The sequence below is a fragment of the Triturus cristatus genome, chromosome 10 (assembly GCF_964204655.1).
Source record: "Triturus cristatus chromosome 10, aTriCri1.1, whole genome shotgun sequence".
Taxonomy (NCBI): domain Eukaryota; kingdom Metazoa; phylum Chordata; class Amphibia; order Caudata; family Salamandridae; genus Triturus; species Triturus cristatus.
In genome coordinates, this window is record NC_140593.1 from 1,247,586,757 (window position 1) to 1,247,607,552 (window position 20,796).

General features: G+C 49.9%; 1 protein-coding gene across 1 annotated transcript in view; it reads left to right on the plus strand.

Moving 5' to 3' along the window:
- The first annotated feature begins 7,109 nt into the window (after positions 1 to 7,109).
- Positions 7,110 to 20,796, plus strand: part of FAM3A (FAM3 metabolism regulating signaling molecule A) — a 144,807-nt gene continuing 131,120 nt past the window's right edge. The window contains exons 1-2 of the mRNA XM_085629917.1: positions 7,110 to 7,294; positions 15,382 to 15,460. Of these exons, the coding sequence (XP_085486043.1) occupies positions 15,448 to 15,460 (13 nt within the window). The 5' untranslated portion in view covers positions 7,110 to 7,294; positions 15,382 to 15,447. The remainder of the gene's footprint in view (positions 7,295 to 15,381; positions 15,461 to 20,796) is intronic.

A 20,796-nucleotide genomic window follows, 5' to 3' on the forward strand; every position in this document is an offset into this window, starting at 1 on the left:
CGGTCTTCGTTCCGCGCTTGGTCCCGCGCGCGTCCCGCGTCACGGAAGGCCAATTGGTTTTTCTACGTTTCGTCAGTGGGCGTGTCCGTGGGCGTGTCGCCTGGGGGAAGAGGAACCAGCTGATCCCAGCTTGGAATTCTGGTCCTCGCAGTCCCCCAGGTTAGGCGCGCTGTAGTTTTTCGCCCAGCCTCAACCCTTCTGACTCCAGCTGGGAGCGATAGGCAGAGCGTGCGAATTGCAGCTCACGCTCACACCAGCGAGTCAAGGGGAGGGGCGCCACGGATCAACAAACAGAGACAGCGTCAGCTCAGGCACAGCAGCTCAGGACACAATCGGTGAGCAGAGGTAGAGATCCCTCGCCAGGCACGAGTAGCAGCAGTTCACAGAAACCAGATAGCGGTGAGTGGCACCCGCGAAGCGGGTGTCACGAATACTTGTCCTGCCTCGTCAGTGGGCGTGTCCGTGGGCGTGTCGCCTGGGGGAAGAGGAACCAGCTGATCCCAGCTTGGAATTCTGGTCCTCGCAGTCCCCCAGGTTAGGCGCGCTGTAGTTTTTCGCCCAGCCTCAACCCTTCTGACTCCAGCTGGGAGCGATAGGCAGAGCGTGCGAATTGCAGCTCACGCTCACACCAGCGAGTCAAGGGGAGGGGCGCCACGGAGCAACAAACAGAGACAGCGTCAGCTCAGGCACAGCAGCTCAGGACACAATCGGTGAGCAGAGGTAGAGATCCCTCGCCAGGCACGAGTAGCAGCAGTTCACAGAAACCAGATAGCGGTGAGGCAACGACACTCAACATCCTGTGATTCTGGGCAAATCAGTTCATCTCTCTGTGCCTAACAAAAATGAATGTGTCCTCATGTAACGAAACTGGTGCTCATGTAAAGCTCTCTGATACCCGATAGCCTCGGGTCTAGTTCGCACTATATAAAACGAAAAAAATAAAATAAAAATATTTTGTAGAGCCCCCAATCCAAGAGACCGGCCTAGCCATCAAGATGTGCCCATAATCTGCCATGTTAAACCTAGAGAGTTTGCTCAACCAATGAGACGCCTTTCTTATTAGCTGAATGGCAGACTCGTCCCTGAGGGTACTGAGGCCTGGTACCCCTGCTAGAACCACTGTGTAAGGGCAGCAGGCTGGAGGGAGGTCTAAAACTGGCAAGCTGTTACTGTTTAGAGCAGGTAAACTATCTACATGTGCTGCTTGGTGCTGTGAGGGAGGGCATTGATGATTCCGAACCTGGCTACTATAAGGAGCAGGTGGTAGTCGAGGTGGGGGAACAGAGCCCTGTTCCAAGGACCCTGAGGCGCTAGACGGCACTGCGGGGGTCTGAGCGGGGAAGGACCCCTGGAAGGGAGTGTATGGGTGGTGGTGCTTGTGGTTTGGGGGTCTAATGGTGGCACGTATACTGCATTTAAGAGCACGATGGTTTAAATAAACATTTCAAACTTCCTTCATGTCTCTTTCACATCTTATTGTGGACGAGTATGAGCGTGTGGGTGAAAGGGAGTGTCCTGTCACATCGATTCCTGAGAGGGTCGGGAGTGTTGTGTTCTTGGGTGTCAATTCACTTGTTCTTCTGGTTATGGGAAAGAGGGCAGGCAAGTGAGACACTCTAGCTTGTTGGAATCATGCTCATGGTACTGAGGTGGCATGAAGACTCAGTCCCTAACTACTGGTGCTCTATGGTCCCAAGCATAGTTCTGTTTCTGAGAAGAATCCTTGCAACAACAGCTGTTTCAAAAACCTACAGATTCCTCTTTAACTTACTGGTTGATGCATTCCCAGCACTGGTCGATGCATTCCCAGCACTGGTCGATGCATTCCGAGCACTGGTCGATGCATTCCCAGCACTGGTTGATGCATTCCCAGCACTGGTCGATGCATTCCCAGCACTGGTTGATGCATTCCCAGCACTGGTCGATGCATTCCCAGCACTGGTTGAAGCATTCCCAGCACTGGTTGAAGCATTCCCAGCACTGGTCGATGCATTCCCAGCACTGGTTGATAGCACGGACGGGGTCCTACCTTAAATCTTGGCATAAACCAAGAGCATTGTTTGACAATACATTAAGCAAAACGTCATGGTTAGAGCTCTCAAGAAATGAAAGTGCTCCTGCCCCAATTTACTTAGAATCTGCAATATCCACTCTTGGGGATCAATCACTACGAGATAAGATCACTCCTAAAGTTCTCTAAAAAATCTATAAATCGTTTAATGAGGAAGCAATCTGCAGTGATCGCTTCTAGCAAAACGATTGCCGCAGCTGGATGATTTTAAATTACAATAAAACCCTCAAACCACAGGCCTATTTAACTGCTGGTTGGACTCAGTATTTGAAGAGGAAATGTATGGGATTTTACTTTGGTCATCTTCCTGCACAGTTGCCCACCCTACCCTGGCTCCAGCCAGAGACGATAAGCCCGTCGTTTAGGTGGGATAGCTGCCAGAGACTTGAGCCACATTTTATGTATCTGCCCCATTCTTTTAATTGAAAGGAGGGGTGTCCTGAGACCATCTTTTCATGTCTGGGGTATACAATCATGTAGACAAGCAGTTTTAGCCTGCTTCGTTTCCCTGGACACTCTGTTAAACTGTCAATTCACCAACTTTTTTTAATAAAAGCCAGATAGAAATTAAAGGTGAAGGAGGAATCCGCCATCTCATGACTTCATGACTAAAGGATCGGTATCCAGACTGTGGATTGCTTTCCTGAATAATTATTGACTAATGAACTTGTACTTTTTGTTGTGGACTGACTAGTTGTTTCATTTTTCTATATATTTAAATATATTTGCTTAATTTACCAATATAGTTTATGTCTTACAGATATTAGTGTAGTGATGCACAAATGTTTCTTCCATTTTGCACGTTGTAATGATCTAACTCAATTGTGCAACATGTCAATGCGGACTATATTTTGGGGATTGCTCATACAATTATGGGTATTTGGTGTGTAAACTCTGGGCTGATCATGTTTTTGGGAATATCTGGGCGGGGTAGGAATCGTGCAAAGGCAACATAATTTCTTGGTGGACTCCTTTCTCTGGTTCTAATGAGAACTTTGTGGTAAAAGGCCAATGATTGAACAGATCTACTTATGAATGATCCTCTTACATTTTAGAGCACTACGGACTCTGAGGTCATCTGCTGGGTCAGCAATGGAGTTAAAACTGTCATAAGAATGTGGCTTGGAATCAAGTGGGTGGGTTTGAAGTAATTTGGTTCATCACATCATGATTTTAATTAATCAAACATTAATAAATTATCTAAGTTCTGAACTTTCACTAGTTGCAAAGTGTGTTGTGAAAAGCCTTGGCTGCACAATTTGTGCCCCAATTCAAATCAACCAAAATGTATGCGCCCTGGTTGGAATGAGTGCGCACAAAGGTAACTCATATTTACATTACGGTTATGCTGTAAAACTATGGAAACAAGTGACATTTAAAGGCTCAAATGAAACTCTTGATAGGGACATACTATTTGAAAAAACGTGCTGCTAAGCTTGTCACTTTGCCTCAAGCACAGGTATAAGCACCCCCATCAAGCTCTCTATACCAGCCTGTGCAGGTACTTTGTCTGTCGAGTCCTCCCACCTCGTTGTCCTCTGCTGTGGGATATGTGTCAGAAGCTCTGTGTATATGACTATATGATTTTTTTGTTGTTGCACCCGTTTCCAATTGGGTTAATGTTGATCTTTACATAGATGTCACCTTGATGTTGATTATATGAATTAAGTAATCTGTTTTTAACTGAACCTCTATTGTGCGGCACAATCTAGAAGTGTATAATGCTCCAATTTTTGGGTGCCTTTTACTGTTCTTTGCACCAATGATTCTTCCTGCTCCCTGTCTCTTTGACAAAATGTGTGATCTTTGTTAACTCTCCCCATGCTGTGCATTTTTTTCCTCAAACACTTTCCCTGACACCAGACAGCCTCGCACTATCAAGTACATATATATGAATATGTGACTTTTGTTGCTTCTTTTCAAGACTGATGTGCTTATGCTGAATTTAGCATGGCTGGGTCTTGTGGGTTTTTTTTATGACACATAGTGATCATCCAGTTTCAGACCTGCCAACCTTAGAACAATTTTCACTGTTATCGTACAGTGAGAAAGAGCCAGGCCTTGGAGAATGGTGTATCTGAGCCCTTGCATTGCGTGAAGCAGTCACACCTTTGCTTCCTCACAGCAAGAACTAAATTACCTGGAACCACCTCTCATGTCCTGGGGAGATTTTAATTGGAGGTCAGCTGTGGAGAGCTTTAATGCCCAAGCTAGAAACCTATTAGGGAATCCAGCTAAACATGTGATAGCACCTCTTCTACTGCTCACTATCTAATGAGTGAAGAAACTTCATGTCACATGCCAGCACCATGTGAGTTGCAGACCTGCTTACTTGTGAAAAATGTTAATCGTGTGAAAAGCGGTGAGGTGAAGTCTTGGTGGTGTGAGGCTTAGTGCACAGCCCTTTGTACTATTTTTTGTCAAAATTCGTTTTCATTGAAGGCATCAAAAATCAAATGTAACACTGGTGTTGGGAGCATGCAAGCCCCTTGAGCAAATAAGATAGCCATTTGCAGTCCAGTTGCTTCAAAGTTCAGGGGTTATGCACTCATCCCTTAGTGCCTTGGGAAAGATGCTCATTTTTGGTCCATAATTCGCAGATGAACTTTTTATATAAGCACAAAGAGACCATAAACTTGAGCCCCCCCAACGACCTCACTACCTCTCAACCCATGTGGTGGTGGTTCACACCTAATGAGGTGGTGTGTGGTATGAATGTTGTGAGGATGGGTATCTAGGTAAGGATGGACCTGACCAGCAAGCCCTTGGTACTTTAAATTAATTATCCCTCCCCACCTTGAACGCCCCCCAAAAGTAAGGTTCTGAGGTTGCCACTGATGTCCTAAAGGAGTTTCACAACCTAAAATGGAAATGGGGGAGAGATGTGGCGTTACAACTGCGGCTTTTCGAACTGGGGAACCAGGTTCGAGTTCCGAAGTCTGCTCAACCTCCTGTGATTCTGGGCAATTAATTTAATCTTCCTGTACCTAAAAAATGAATGTGTCCTTGTGTAAAGTAACTGGAGCTTATGTAAAGCGTTCCAATACCCTCGGGTCGAGTCTGCGCTATGTTAACCTGCAACAAAAAAAAGAAAAGTCCTGCACTCAGCCTCTCTTGAAAAGTGGAAACTTGCTCTCGCCAGGGATCCAGCACACCGTGTGAAGGGAGCAGATACCTTGTGACACAGGGCGGCACAGTCTGAGCTGGAGGCCTTGCGAGTGAAGCATCCCCTCACCACTGGAAAGGGTGTGGCACCTACATCGTAAGTACACCTCTTACATGAGCAAGCAGCGCCAGATTTAGCGCGGGTTGCATCCAGTGTGACAATCCTTTTTGGCGCCTCCCTCATATTAACTCATCCTCGGATTTCCTCATACCGCTCTATAGCCCCTCTCTCACATGCACTTCATTGTTTTAAAGCGCTGGGAAAGGCTGGCTATAATATTCCACGCAGCCATCCGCATAAGATACTGATCTGTTCTTTGCAGCAAGCATATTTAACACGCGTGATAATTAAATGATGGCGAGTCAAAACTGCCAGTAGACAAAACTCCCATCTCTCTCACCGGCAGAACATTAATCACTACCGTGTTATCTTGACATTTTTATTGCTGCCTGCAAGCTGGACGCACCAGGAACTCTGCAGCAGGTGCTTCCACGTCGTACGTTATTGCTATGGCCAGCCGCACCCCCCCCCCCCCATCAGGTCTGTGTCCCCCGAAGTCAGTGCGCCCCCTCCAGGTCAGTGTCCACCGAGGTCATTCTCCTCCCCCAGGTCGGTGTCCCCCGAGGTCAGTGCGCCCCCTCCAGGTCAGTGTCCACCGAGGTCATTCTCCTCCCCCAGGTCGGTGTCCCCCGAGGTCAGTGCGCCCCCTCCAGGCCAGTACCCCCCTCCAAGCCAGTGCCCCCCGAGGTCAGTGTCCAGTAATCCCCCCAACAGCCGGCCCTGCGTACAAGAGCCATTGCAGGGTTGGTTTGTTATTTTCCGCCCCCGCACGGACAGTGGCCTCCGACCTGGAGGGGGCAGATTCATTAATAACCCAATAATCCCTCAGGGTCCCCACCGGCGGCCCCGACCATCCGCTGCACTTCGAAGCCCCTTGACACTGCCGAGGAAGCATCGAAACTGGCCACTTCCGGGTAATGCACACTACCACTATTACTTCCGGGAGCAGAGGCCGCGCTTGCTCTTCCGGCGCCTCCTGTTCACCTATCCCTGAGAGTGTGATAGCCCCGCCTCCCCTTAGTCCCACCTCTCGTGCTGTCACTCAGCCCCATGCAGCCTTAGCCCCGCCTCTTGTGCTGTAACTCATCATCAAACGGCCCCGGCCCTGCCTCTCATCCTGTGACTCATCACCAGGCAGCCCCAGCCCCGCCCCTCGTGCTGTCCACGCCCTCTATTTTCTGAAGGAAGTCCTTCCATTAAAGGAAATTCTGTTCTCCATGCCTATAGAAGTGCCTTCCCAGTGTGTTTTGTGTTTTGAGTGTCTGCCATTTAGTGCAGTATTATACCTCTACTTGTACTTTGTACTCTTTTGTAACATGCACACGTCACCTTTCCTTTTGTATCATATCGTTTGCTACCTCTTGCATTTTGTTTGCTTTTGATACATGCACAACGGCCACCACTGCCTCATGTAACGTAACTTTTGTTTTAGTGTCTGCCATTTATTGCAATTTGTTACCTCTGTGTACTTTGTATGCTCTTGTAACCTGCACACGTCACTTTTTCCTTTTGTAAGTACCGTTTGCTACCTCTTGTATTTTGTTTGCTCCTGATACCTGCACAATTGTCACTATTGCATCATGTAACGTAACGTTTGATTTTGTAACATGCTCACTTGTAATTTTTCTCCTTATGTATCATTACTGCTCCTATTGTGAAGCGCTCTGACACCTTCGGATAAAGTCCGCGCTATATAAAAACGCATTAAATAAATAAATAAACTCATCAACAGGCAGCCCCGGCCCCGCCCCTCGTGCTGTCTTTCATCACCTGATAGCCCTAGCCTCGCCCCTCGTGCTGTCACTCATCCCAAGGCAGCTGCGGCCCCGCCCTCGTGCTGTCACTTATCATCAATCACCCCGGCCCCGCCCCTCCGCTCGAGGGCCTCTCCGCTGTCGTTAACTCAAGGTTACCGCCGCCCGGACAGGAGCCGAGGGTCGAAGGTTCGAGACCCTCTGTACCTAACGGAAGGACCCCCTGCCTCATCCATAGGGATGGTATGTATTGTCGTCATGGCAACCGGAAGGGGTTGAGGGCGCACTGAAGACCCGCTTCCGTATAGTGTCGCCATGGCAACGGGGTGACGGAAGTGCAGGGTGCACGAGAGAGGACCCCAAGCACAGTATCACCATGGAGACCGTGAAAGGGGGATAGGGTCAGAGATGAGCTAGGTCTGTGGGTTAGAGGTGTGTGTTGGTGGAGGGCAGAGGCGGGTTAGAGGTGTGTGTTGGTGGAGGGCAGAGGCAGGTTAGAGGTGTGCTGCTGGTGGTGGGCAGAGGCGGGTTAGAGGTGTGTTGGTGGTGGGCAGAGGCGGGTTAGAGGTGTGTGTTGGTGGTGGGCAGAGGCGGGTTAGAGGTGTGTGTTGGTGGTGGGCAGAGGTGGGTTAGAGGTGTGTGTTGGTGGTGGGCAGAGGTGGGTTAGAGGTGTGTTGGTGGAGGGCAGAGGTGGGTTAGAGGTGTGTTGGTGGAGGGCAGAGGTGGGTTAGAGGTGTGTTGGTGGAGGGCAGAGGCGGGTTAGAGGTGTGTTGGTGGAGGGCAGAGGTGAGTTAGAGGTGTGTTGGTGGAGGGCAGAGGTGAGTTAGAGGTGTGTTGGTGGAGGGCAGAGGTGAGTTAGAGGTGTGTTGGAGGGCAGAGGCGGGTTAGAGGTGTGTTGGTGGTGGGCAGAGGCGGGTTAGAGGTGTGTTGGTGGTGGGCAGAGGCGGGTTAGAGGTGTGTGTTGGTGGAGGGCAGAGGCGGGTTAGAGGTGTGTGTTGGTGGAGGGCAGAGGCAGGTTAGAGGTGTGCTGGTGGTGGGCAGAGGCGGGTTAGAGGTGTGTGTTGGTGGAGGGCAGAGGCGGGTTAGAGGTGGGTGTTGGTGGAGGGCAGAGGCAGGTTAGAGGTGTGCTGGTGGTGGGCAGAGGCAGGTTAGAGGTGTGTTGGTGGTGAGCAGAGGCGGGTTAGAGGTGTGTGTTGGTGGTGGGCAGAGGTGGGTTAGAGGTGTGTTGGTGGAGGGCAGAGGCGGGTTAGAGGTGTGTTGGTGGAGGGCAGGGGTGGGTTAGAGGTGTGTGTTGGTGGAGGGCAGGGGTGGGTTAGAGGTGTGTGTTGGTGGAGGGCAGAGGTGGGTTAGAGGTGTGTTGGTGGAGGGCAGAGGCGGGTTAGAGGTGTGTGTTGGTGGAGGGCAGGGGTGGGTTAGAGGTGTGTGTTGGTGGAGGGCAAAGGTGGTTAGAGGTGTGTTGGAGGGCAAAGGTGGTTAGAGGTGTGTTGGTGGAGGGCAGAGGTGGGTTAGAGGTGTGCTGGTAGAGGGCAGAGATGGGTTAGAGGTGTGATGGTGGAGGGCAGGGATCAGTAAGACGTGTGTTGGTGGAAGGTTGGAGGTGTGTGTTGGTGGAGGGTAGAGGTGGGTCAGAGGTGTGTTGGTGGAGGGCAGAGGCGGGTCACAGGTGTGTTGGTGGAGGGCAGAGGTGGGTTAGAGGTGTGTTGGAGGGCAGGGATCAGTAAGACGTGTGTTGGTGGAAGGTTGGAGGTGTGTGTTGGTGGAGGGTAGAGGTGGGTCAGAGGTGTGTTGGTAGAGGGCAGAGGTGGGTCAGAGGTGTGTTGGTGGAGGGCAGAGGTGGGTCAGAGGTGTGTTGGTGGAGGGCAGAGGTGGGTTAGAGGTGTGTTGGTGGTGGGCAGAGGTGGGTTAGAGGTGTGATGGAGGGCATAGGCGGGTTAGAGGTGTGTTGGTGGAGGGCAGGGATCAGTAAGACGTGTGTTGGTGGAAGGTTGGAGGTGTGTGTTGGTGGAGGGTAGAGGTGGGTCAGAGGTGTGTTGGTGGAGGGCAGAGGCGGGTCAGAGGTGTGTTGGTGGAGGGCAGAGGCGGGTCAGAGGTGTGTTGGTGGAGGGCGGAGGTGGGTTAGAGGTGTGTTGGTGGTGGGCAGAGGTGGGTGTTTGGTGGAGGGCAGAGGTGGGTTAGAGGTGTGATGGAGGGCATAGGCGGGTTAGAGGTGTGTTGGTGGAGCGCAGGGATCAGTAAGACGTGTGTTCGAAGGTTGGAGGTGTGTGTTGGTGGAGGGCAGAGGCGGGTCAGAGGTGTGTTGGTGGAGGGCAGAGGCGGGTCAGAGGTGTGTTGGTGGAGGGCAGAGGCGGGTCAGAGGTGTGTTGGTGGAGGGCAGAGGCGGGTCAGAGGTGTGTTGGTGGAGGGCAGAGGCGGGTTAGAGGTGCATTGGTGGAGGGAAGAGGTGGGTTAGAGGTGTGTTGGTGGAGGGTTGGAGGTGTGTTGGTGGAGGGCAGATGCGGGTTAGAGGTGTATGTTGGTGATGAGCAGAGGCGGGTTAGAGGTGTGCTGGGGGAGGACAGAGGCAGGTTAGAGGTGTGTTGGTGGTGGGCAGAGGTGGGTTAGAGGTGTGCTGGTGGAGGGCAGAGGCGGGTTAGAGGTGTGTGCTGATGGAGGGCAGAGGTGGGTTAGAGGTGTGTGTTGGTGGAGGGCAGAGGCAGGTTAGAGGTCTGGTGGTGGTGGGCAGAGGCGGGTTAGAGGTGTGTGTTGGTGGAGGGCAGAGGTGGGTTAGAGGTGTGCTGGTGGAGGGCAGAGGCGGGTTAGAGGTGTGTGCTGGTGGAGGGCAGAGGTGGGTCAGAGGTGTGCTGGTGGAGGGCAGAGGTTGGTCAGGGGTGTGTTGGTGGTGGGCAGAGGTGGGTTAGAGGTGTGTGTTGGTGGAGGGCAGAGGTGGGTTAGAGTTGTGCTGGTGGAGGGCGGGGTGGGTTAGAGGTGTGCTGATGGAGGGCAGAGGCGGGTCAGAGGTGCATTGGTGGAGGGAAGAGGTGGGTTAGAGGTGTGTTGGTGGAGGGTTGGAGGTGTGTTGGTGGAGGGCAGATGCGGGTTAGAGGTGTATGTTGGTGATGAGCAGAGGCGGGTTAGAGGTGTGCTGGGGGAGGACAGAGGTAGGTTAGAGGTGTGTTGGTGGTGGGCAGAGGTGGGTTAGAGGTGTGCAGGTGGAGGGCAGAGGCGGGTTAGAGGTGTGTGCTGGTGGAGGGCAGAGGTGGGTTAGAGGTGTGTGTTGGTGGAGGGCAGAGGCAGGTTAGAGGTGTGCTGGGGAGGACAGAGGCAGGTTAGAGGTGTGTTGGTGGTGGGCAGAGGTGGGTTAGAGGTGGGTTAGAGGTGTGCTGGTGGAGGGCAGAGGCGGGTTAGAGGTGTGTTCTGGTGGAGGGCAGAGGTGGGTCAGAGGTGTGCTGGTGGAGGGCAGAGGTGGGTCAGGGGTGTGTTGGTGGTGGGCAGAGGTGGGTTAGAGGTGTGTGTTGGTGGAGGGCAGAGGTGGGTTAGAGGTGTGCTGGTGGAGGGCAGGGGTTGGTTAGAGGTGTGCTGGTGGAGGGCAGAGGTGGGTCAGAGGTGTGCTGGTGGAGGGCAGAGGTGGGTTAGAGGTGTGTGTTGGTGGAGGACAGAGGTGGGTTAGAGGTGTGTGTTGGTGGAGGACAGAGGCGGGTTAGAGGTGTGTTGGTGGAGGGCAGAGGCGGGTTAGATGTGTGTTGGTGGAGGGCAGAGGTGGGTCAGAGGTGTGTTGGTGGAGGGCAGAGGTGGGTCAGAGGTGTGTTGGTGGAGGGCAGAGGTGGGTTAGAGGTGTGTGTTGGTGGAGGGCAGAGGCAGGTTAGAGGTGTGTGTTGGTGGTGGGCAGAGGCGGGTTAGAGGGGTGTGTTGGTGGAGGGCAGAGGTGGGTTAGAGGTGTGTGTTGGTGGAGGGTAGAGGTGTGTGTTGGTGGTGGGTTAGAGGTGTGTTGGTGGAGGGCAGAGGTGGGATAGAGGTGTGGTGGTGGAGGGCAGAGGTGGGTTAGAGGTGTGTTGTTGGTGGGCAGAGGTGGGTTTGAGGTGTGTGTTGGTGGAGGGCAGAGGTGGGTTTGAGGTGTGTGCTGGTGGAGGGCAGAGGTGGGTTTGAGGTGTGTGTTGTTGGTGGGCAGAGGTGGGTTAGAGGTGTGTGTTGGTGGAGGGCAGAGGTGGGTTTGAGGTGTGTGCTGGTGGAGGGCAGAGGTGGGTTAGAGGTGTGTGTTGGTGGAGGGCAGAGGTGGGTTAGAGGTGTGTGTTGGAGGCAAGAGGTGGGTTAGAGATGAATTGGAGGGCAGAGATGGGCTGAAGGTGTGTGTTGGTGGAGGGCAGAGGTGGGTTAGAATGTGTTGGTAGAGAACAGAAGTGGGTGAGAGGTGTGTTGGTGGAGGATAGCGGTGGGTGAGAGGTGTGTTGGTGGAGGATAGACTTGGGTAGGAGGAGTGTTGGTGGAGGGTAGTGTTGGGTAAGAGACGTGTTGAGTTAGGGTTGAGTTGGTTAAGAGGCGTGCCGGTGGAGGGTAGAGTTGGGTAAGAGGCGTTTTGGAGGAGAGCAGAGTTGGGTTAGACTAGAGGCATTTGTGTTTTGGTAGTGGGCAGAATAGGTTTAGGGTGTGTTGAGGGTGGAGATGGGTTAGAAGTGTGTGGTGGAGGGGTAGAGTTTGGTTAGAGGCGTGTTTGAGGGTGGAGAGGGGTTAGAGGTGTGTGGTGGAGGGAAGTGGGGATTGAGGTGTGTGGTGGAAGGTAGAGTTAGGTTAGAGGCGTGTTGGTGGGTGGAGATGGGCTAGAAGTGTGTGGTGGAGGGAAGAGTTGGGATAGAGGTGTGTGGTGAAAGGTAGAGTTTGGTTAGAGCCGTGCTGGTGAAGGGCTGTGATAGGTTACAGCTAGGGGGCTAGAGGACAGAGCTGGGGCAGTTCTGTGTTTTAGGAGGGCAGAGATGGGTTGGGAGGATGTTAGTGCAGGGCAGATGGGTTGGTGGTGTGTTGGTGAAGGGCAGACTTTGATTATGTGAAAGGAAATAGCAGGGTTCCAGATTCAATGTCAATATTTTGCATACATATGATTATAGACACGAGAAAAAACACACACTTGCTTTCTTCCACTATGAGGCAATATGGAAGAGGAGTTGGCCTAACAGCTAGGGCGGTCGACCTCGAATCGAGTCTCGGCAATGACGCTGAACATCCTGTGATTCTGGGCAAATCACTTAAACTCCCCGTGCCTAACAAAAATGAATGTGTCCTAATGTAACGCAACTGGTGCTATGTAAAGCGCTCTGATACCCGATTCGGGTCAAGTTCTCGCTGTATAAAACTCTATTTAAAAAAAAAGGCTTTCAGAAGCAGCTATGTCTGTGGTTACACGGGTTTTTTGCGGGTTGTCCGTCTGGGGCTCAATATTCTATACTACAATTGTATGGTAATGCTCGGTTTTCAGTGGTGTTGAAACAATTTTCAGAGTGTGCTTCCATAAAATGTTGCGTCACTAAGGTCAAAGGGATTGTGGAAAAATAAAGCTTCACACTAAAAACAAATATAGAAAAGGAGCCAGCGTATTCAGCAATAGAAGTGGTGAGGCTGCGGTATATAGCTGGTGAAGCACTTTGGAGCACACATCACACTTTTATTACAAAAGAATGGTGGTGTAGCCACTGTTATTTACAGACCGCGCATATTCCATTGAAATGGGCACTAGATTTGTACAGACATGCCGTTTTAATGACTACATTTTATTCCACACACAAATGCGTGGATATCAGGTTTCACACACATTTATCATTTGCACATCACCAAGTGAACTCCTTGAATTATTTTGAAATTATTAAAGTCCATGTTTCCATCACACTTCAGAATTACAAAAAAAGTGCTTCAATTGTGCTTTCCTTATTGCTGAATTTTTTTGAAGAATGTGTACTGTACATTTACATTTTTGACATCCCAGAAGTCTTTACTTTTGCACTTCTTGCACCCCAGCAAGACTGTCCCATAGTTCACTTAACAAAAAGCTCTCACTTAGCAGTCAGAGGAAGAAAAGTAAACTCCAGTCTCCATGTTAAAAGAATAAGCTGCAATTTGGAAGAAGACATAGCCTGAAATTTGACCTCTCTTTGTATTTGAATCCGAAAAAGAAGCGAGAAGAAGAAAAGAAAACTTAAAGGCATCTTTATTGCTCATTCGCTTTCTGAACTCCAGTATAGTTGCTTTGGTGGTGCCACAGCACCCACGCCCCACTCCTTCTAGTGCCTATGACTGTTCTCAGACATTGTTGCACTCTACTGAACGGAACCTAAACGAGGTTGGCGGTGTGATTATGAATACAAGCTCATGATTGTATCATGTGACCGCGACAAAACACATGGACGTGGCAGAAACATTGGCCTGTGAATGGTCGTCACACACTCGCTGTTGTGCCCTTTTGGCACACTTGACTTTCTGATCACTATGCAATACATTTTTGTTACTTTGCATATACCAGAATTGCAGTGATCGTTGAGGTGCCAATGGGTCGTTGACCAGGGACCAGCCATACGATTTGTGAATTGAATTAAGAGAAGCAACCAATTCCTCCGGTTCACACACTATTTATAAGAATTAATTGACCAACTTAGATTTTCAGATTTCACCTTAGGATGACCTTCAACACAATGAACCATGAACCAACTCATAGAAGCAGTCTTCCGTCCCTGGGCTCTTCAAAAAAATCTGCCCATTGGGCAGTTACCTTGGGTGCAATTGATTGGAATTTAATAAAATATCCGTGCAACTATATTTATAATTCTCTGTCCTGTCAGCTTAAGTCAATAAACCATCTTTACGTTATTGTGTTTGTCTTTCCCATCCTCTGATTCTCGTTGCTCAGGTGATTGGCTGGCAGTTTTGAGGTGACACATCAGGCTTACCTGCTATTTATTACAACGGGTAAAACGTTGTGCTTTCAGACCCAAACAATTAACCCCTTAATCTGCAGAAGTTTACGTCTCATATGACTAAATACACAGCGTACGCAGAGGTATATTTTTGGTAGGTTACTTACTGTTGGTATTACCAGTTGATTGAATCATGTTGGCTAACATGAGAGTATGTTCTTTGTTCCCCTAGGAACTATGCATCTCAGTACAACTTAGATTGGGAGTATTCCATTTTGAATTCCTTTGTAGTCTACACTCTTCCATATTAAACACACATCATTTATGGTAGGGAAAGCTGGAGGGAGCTCCAGTCCTGAAGAATACCATTGAACCAGTTTGGTTTAATAGATGCCGCAACATTTTGGCCTTTCAAGATGTAAGAGCACAAGTTATTCCAAAGATCTTGTGTGTTTTAATCTTATCTTTGGTACTCTGAAATAAATTAGTGTGGTACTTACTAGATAATTTTACATAATTCTATTTAGGACCCCACGTTGAGATCGCTCCTACGAGGTGAGCTCAGTCGGGCAGATGGTGTGTTCTACATGAGGAGAGGAGGCCACATTGAATCAGCCCCTTGGGGTGAGAGCCTCAGGCTTTCAATAGTTCTCTGATGTGAGAGAAATGTTAACCTGTGAGTGTTTGCTCCTCACCCGCTGCTTTGTACTTTTTTAGCACCATCCAGTCATTTTGGATACTTTGCGTACACTAGAATTGCACTGATCATTGTAGTGGTAATGGTTAAGGAATTATTTTTGAAATCAGTTGAAATGAGAAGACGGTTATTGGCTTTGACCTTTATTACATCTGTGCTGGGTGAGAAAAAGAGATGGAACTTAAATGTGTGGTTGGAGTTTATAAATTGGGCAGAGTTAAGCTGCCAGAGGACAGATATGGGGTGGAGCTCTGTTTATGGATTACAGATGTGTTTGTGGAGGGTATACAAGTAGCACAGCTATGAGTCAGAGATGGGTTTGTGGAGAGCAAGAATAGGGTAGATGTGTGTCAACGAAGGTCGAATATGGGCCATGTGTGTCAATGGAGGTCAGACAAGGGCCACATCTGTATCAGTGGAGGCCAGGCATGGGGCACAGCTGCTTCGGTGGAGAGCAAAGCTGTGTCAGTGAAGGGCAGATATGGGGCAGAGCTGTGTCGGTGGTGGGAAGACATGGGGCAGAGGTGTGTTAGTGGAGGTCAGACACGGGGAGAGCTGTATCAGTGGAGACAGAGCTTTGTCTTGGAAGGTAGACATGGGCCAGAGCTGTGTCATGGAGGGTACAGATTAGGGTCAGCAGAATTTCACTGTCTTCTGTGCCAGCTGTTTTTCCATAATCCTTTCCTGACGTGTTTTAGGTTTGGAGTCTCCTGCGCAGATGAGCTGCTCGCTCACTTTGTTTTTTTTCTCCCCCTTTGCAGAGATACGTCTGTCCTTGATGTGGCTACGTGTCTTTGGGCCAGGCACGTACTGACCCATCTTGCATTATGCGGCTGGCAGGTAATAGTCACTCACTCTACTAAAGCTGAATTTTCTGATAAGAGTCTGTGGGTGTTGTCTGTCTACTGAGTTGCTGAGTCCATGCCTCCTCTGTAACACTTATGCACCATGCACCTAGACTACCAGAACGCCTCTCGAGGCACAATGGAAAGCCTAGTCCTATTGCATCATTGCTTCAGGCCCTTTCTTCAGGTCCCGGGCTGACTGAGAGTTCCAGGCCCCACCAATGAGTGGTGCTAATGTATCTCCTCCTTTCCCAGGGACCATCAATTTCCAGACTTCCCAGCAGTAGATGTTGTTGAACCCTAAGTACTTACTGTGGGAGGTGCTTGGACGCCGGGCTCATTCATAGCACACTAAATCTCAAGAGAAGTAAAGGCAAATGCCCAGCAGGAGGCATTACTTTGAAAATCCAACGTGCCAAGTACTTATGGGTGAACACTTGTGTCCCTAACCTTGGTCCCATGTTCCCTATGGTTCCAAATGACAAGTCCGTATAAGTCTGCAGGACTTAGCTTCAAGGAGTCTGGACTCCGGTTTACTGCTGCAAATACATTTTCATATCCGGGCCTGCGGAGGTGGATCACACTATCCTTGGTATCTCGTGACACCCTGGAGTTTCACCAAGTAAGGTTTCACAGACCCCAAGTGTCTCATGACACTCAGGCTGCCCAATATTGGGGTATTAATTAAAAGCCTGCAGAGTCCACAGGATGGGACTGGAGGAAGGAAAGGGGTCGGACATTGGAAGAATTGGGGAAAAGGTTCTTTCCATTGCTTAAAAGGAGACCACACCCTTAATACAAGGTTACTACTCGAGGATCTTTTCTTGGGAGGCTCTTTCTCTGAGTCCAGTCACAGTCATTGGCTGTAGGAAGCTGGCTCTGTATATACTATACCAAAGTAAGGTATAGCGTGCACAGAGTCCAGTGGATCCCCAAAGGTAGGCAGAGGTAAAAGTAGATAGCACCTTACTCTCTTTTTGTGGTTGTGTGGGCGAGCAGAAAGGCTTTATCAGCATTTATTGTACCAACTCAGGCAAGAAATGATGAAGCAAACTCAAAGACTGAACTCAGACCAATTTACTTGTATAAAAATAGTATTTAGTTGTATTTTATTTTCTAGAACCAAGCCAGGCCTGGTACAGGTCAATGTAATAATACGTTGCAAGAATAATGCAGTTAAAAACGGTTTGAATGCAATTGGATTGGTTACATGTAAGTCACTGGTTCATAATAGTTAAAATTAATTTTTAGTTACTTTTGAGATTACTTTGTACATTACTTTTCAGATTACTTTCTCTACTCAGTGTGATATGCCTATTTATCACACTGGGACAGTTCCTAGAGAAAAGGTAAATAGATCCATTTTTGTACATATGCATTTTCTTAGGGTTTTATACTAACCAAATCCACAAACACAACAATTTTCACAAGAAAGCAGTCAATGAAGTCCTATTGGAGAAACAATGTTATCGGTTTAACTGTAAGTACTTAGGTTTGGGAGTTGGGTTTCTGGAGTTAGACCAAGGATTCCCCCAGGGTCAATGATGCACTCTCAAAGCACCCTCAGCGGCACTAGGGCGGCTGGGTGCTAAGATGGGGGATCGGGGCCTCCGCTTGGTGGCTGTTGACGAGCAGGCCACAAGGTTGTGGGAGCAAAGCTCCTGGACTTAGGCTCAGGGCTAAGGGGGATCCGATGAAGCACACAAGGTGCACCGGCAGCTGTGCAGGGTCGGCTGGGTGCAGAGGGCTGGTTTGGCGTCAGGTGCCCTGTTTTCAATGGGGATTCTCTGGTTGCAACAAACACTGCAGGCTCGGGGACAGAGATCTTCAGGAGGCGACCACCGGTTGGAGAGGTAAGTTGGGATGTCTTGGGATGCGAGGACACCGTCAGTTGAGCCACCCAAGGCCGTGGGACGTCCGGTGCAGGGGTGTCTTTTAGTGTCAGGTTTTCCTTTCCAGCTCCGGTCGTGGTCAGGGGGGTAATCCTCCAGAAAGAGGCTTCAGGGGTTGGTTGGAGACTTGACGTAGGTCGGGGATCACCAGATCCCAGATCAGGATCGCCGGGGAGACCTCCTCGTGGTGTTGGGCCACTCGAACTCGGGCCATAGACGTCTGGTGCCGAGTGGTGCATACTCACGGATTTTGCCGGAGCCAGTCTATTGTTGAGCAAATTTGGTGCTCACTGGAGACAAAGTCTGGTTTGGGAAGGCAGGGCAGGTCTTCGGGTTCTTGGGGGTTGCTGACTGCAAGACACACCGGGAGGTCAAGGTCTGGACAAGCCGGTAGGACTGGGGCCAAGTCAGTTGGTGTTCTTCTCTTCTTCCTTCAGCATGGCTCTTCGGTCCTTCTTCTTGTCTGAGGAGGCAAGGTTCAGGGTTGCCCCCAAATACTAAATTTAGGGGCGTTACAGCTAGGTACAGGTCGGGACCAATGGGGCCTTTCCTTGAGGTGGGTACACCCCCTTATTATGCCACACTCCAGTGGGAGGGGGGCATAAGCCTCACTCTGGTTGGCTGGTTCCCCCATCTTCAAGACAGCAGTGACTGAGAGTTGTGCTTCACCTCACCTCCCCCACTTGTGGAGTGGGTTGGCAAAGATGGCCACACCTCTCCTCCTAACTTGGTTTTCATTCCGATTCTCCTGCCCAGAGGGGGGGGGGGGGGGTCAGAACCGGTGGGGGACAGTTGCTGGGAGAAGCAAATAGCTGGGGCAGCTTACAAAGTTGGCATGCCTTTGAATCTTCCCCTTCGTGGACCCAGCCTATCCTGGGGGAGGAGGCTTGGCACCTCTACCCAGGATATGCTTTATTACAGGACCCTGAGACCGGCAGGCCCTCGACACAGGGTTCCAGAAACATGTCTGATGGTGGCAGCTGGTAAGCAGCCACTCAGCCAGGACACTAGAGTTAGGTCGTTTTTCAGGAGGGCATCTCTAATATGCCCTCTTTGTGCATTTTTCATTAAATCCCACATGGCATCAGTGTGGGATTAATGTGATGAGATGTTTGATGTGAAGCTTCCCAGTTTTCAGTAAAGCCATTATGGTGCTCTGGAGGGGAGTTCGTAATGACAAACTCCCAGACAATATACTCTTAATGGCTTTATTACTCTTACAATGTCTAAGAATTGGCCTAGACGCTGTAGGGGTACAGGGCTCAAGCACCTGTACCCTCACCACTGGTATAGTGCACCCAGCTAAGGGGGTGACTTACCTATGCCAGGGTAGTGGTTTGTTGGCATGGCACACACGGATGTGTGACAGGTCGACTTTTCACTTTTTCTGCACCAAAACACTCTGCCTGCAATGGCAGTGTGTCTGTGTAAAGGTACAGGGCCTCTAAGGGTGGCACAATAAGTGCTGTAGCCCTTAGTAGACCTTCCTCGTCACAGTGCCCTTGGTACCTATGGTACCTTTTACAGTGGACTTACAAGAGGCCAGAGTTGGCAATTGGGTTTTGCAACAGTACAGTTTAGTGAAAGAACATAGGCCCATGGTACCTGGTTGGCAGGAACCTAGGGCACACTCAAGTGCATCAACATTAGGCAAAAGGTGGAGGGCAACCATGCACAAAGGGGCACTTTCCTACACCCCCCCCCCACCCCCCCAAACGAAAGATGATGAGCCTATCCTTTCCCTAGAGGGTCTTCATTGTCTAAGTGGAAGAACCGGGAAAGTCCATCTGCATTGGCATGGGCAGTCCCAGGTCTGTGTTCCACTACAAAGTCCATTCCCTGTAGGGAGATGGACCACCTCAAAAGTTTAGTATTTTCACCTTTTATTTGAATTAGCCATGTGAGAGGTCTGTGGTCAGTTTGAACTGTGAAGTGAGCACCAAACAAGAATGGTCTCCGCTTCTTCAGGGACCAAACCACAGCAAAGGCCTCCCTCTCAATGGCACTCCAGCGCTGCTCCCTGGAGAGTAACCACCTGCTTATAAAAGCAACAGGCTGGGCTTGACCGTCATCATTGGTCTGGGATACAACCGCTCCTATCCTTAGCTCAGAGGCGTCAGTCTGCACAGTGAACTGCTTGGTATAGTCTGGAGCTTTGAGAATTGTTGCTGAGCACATTGCCTCTTTCAAGGTGCTAAATGCCTTCTGACAGCTAACTGTCTGCTTTACTTTTTTGTGCATCTTCTTGGAGGTGAGTTCAGTGAGGGGTGTCACAATGGCCCCATATCCCTTCACAAACCTCCTGTAGTACCCAGGCAAGCCAAGGAGAATGCCTTGACTTGAGTCTGAGTTGTTGGAGCCTCCCAGTCCAGGATTTCCTGGATCTTGTGTTGTAAGGGCTGTACCTGGCCTACACCCACAATGTGGCCCAAGTATACAACTGTTCCCTGCCCTATGTGGCATTTGGATGCCTTAATAGTTAAGCCTGCAGTTTGCAGGGCTTTTAAAACCTTCCCCAGGTGGATCAGGTGATCCTGCCAGGTGGAACTAAAGACAGCAATATCATCAAGATATGCTGCACTAAGGGTCTCCAATCCAGCAAGGACTTGGTTCACCAACCTTTGGAAGGTGGCAGGGGCATTCTTTAAACCAAAGAGCATAATGGTAAACTGATAATGCCCATCAGGTGTGGAAAATGCTGTTTTCTCTTTGGCACCTGGAGCCATGTCAATCTGCCAGTACCCTGCATTTAAGTCAAAGGTACTAAGAAATTTGGTTGCACCCAATTTGTCTATCAACTCATCATCTCTTGGGATAGGGTGAGCATCTGTCTTGGTGACAGAGTTGAGCCCTCTATAGTCCACACAGAACCTCATTTCTCTCTTTCCACCCTGTGGGTGAGGCTTGTGGACTAAGACCACTGGGCTAGCCCAGGGGCTCTCAAAGGGCTCAATCATCTCGAGCTCCAGCATCTTGCTAACCCCAACTTTGATGCTCTCCTTAACTTGATCAGACTGTCAGTAGATTTTGTTTTTGACAGGTACACTGTCCCCAGCGTCCCCATCATGGGTACACCATTTTGTCTGACCAGGGGTCAAGGAGTAGACCTTAGCATACTGCTGTAATACTTTCTTGCAATCAGCCTGCTGTTGGGCAGTGAGGATCTCTGAATAGACAACCCCACCTATTGACCCATCTTTGGGGCTGTAATAGAGGAGGTCAGGGAGAGGGTCACTGTTAGAAATGGTATTTCTGGTTGGCTAGGGCTTGTGCCTAAGCCAGGCATAAACCACCCCCCTAGTCAGGGGAAGGGAGTTACACGCTTGCGCAACACACACACACACACACAGCAGCAACACACTAGACACACCACAAAAGAAACACCACGCATGTTTATATAAAAAATAGCCTTTGTATTATCCAAAACACATTAGAATCA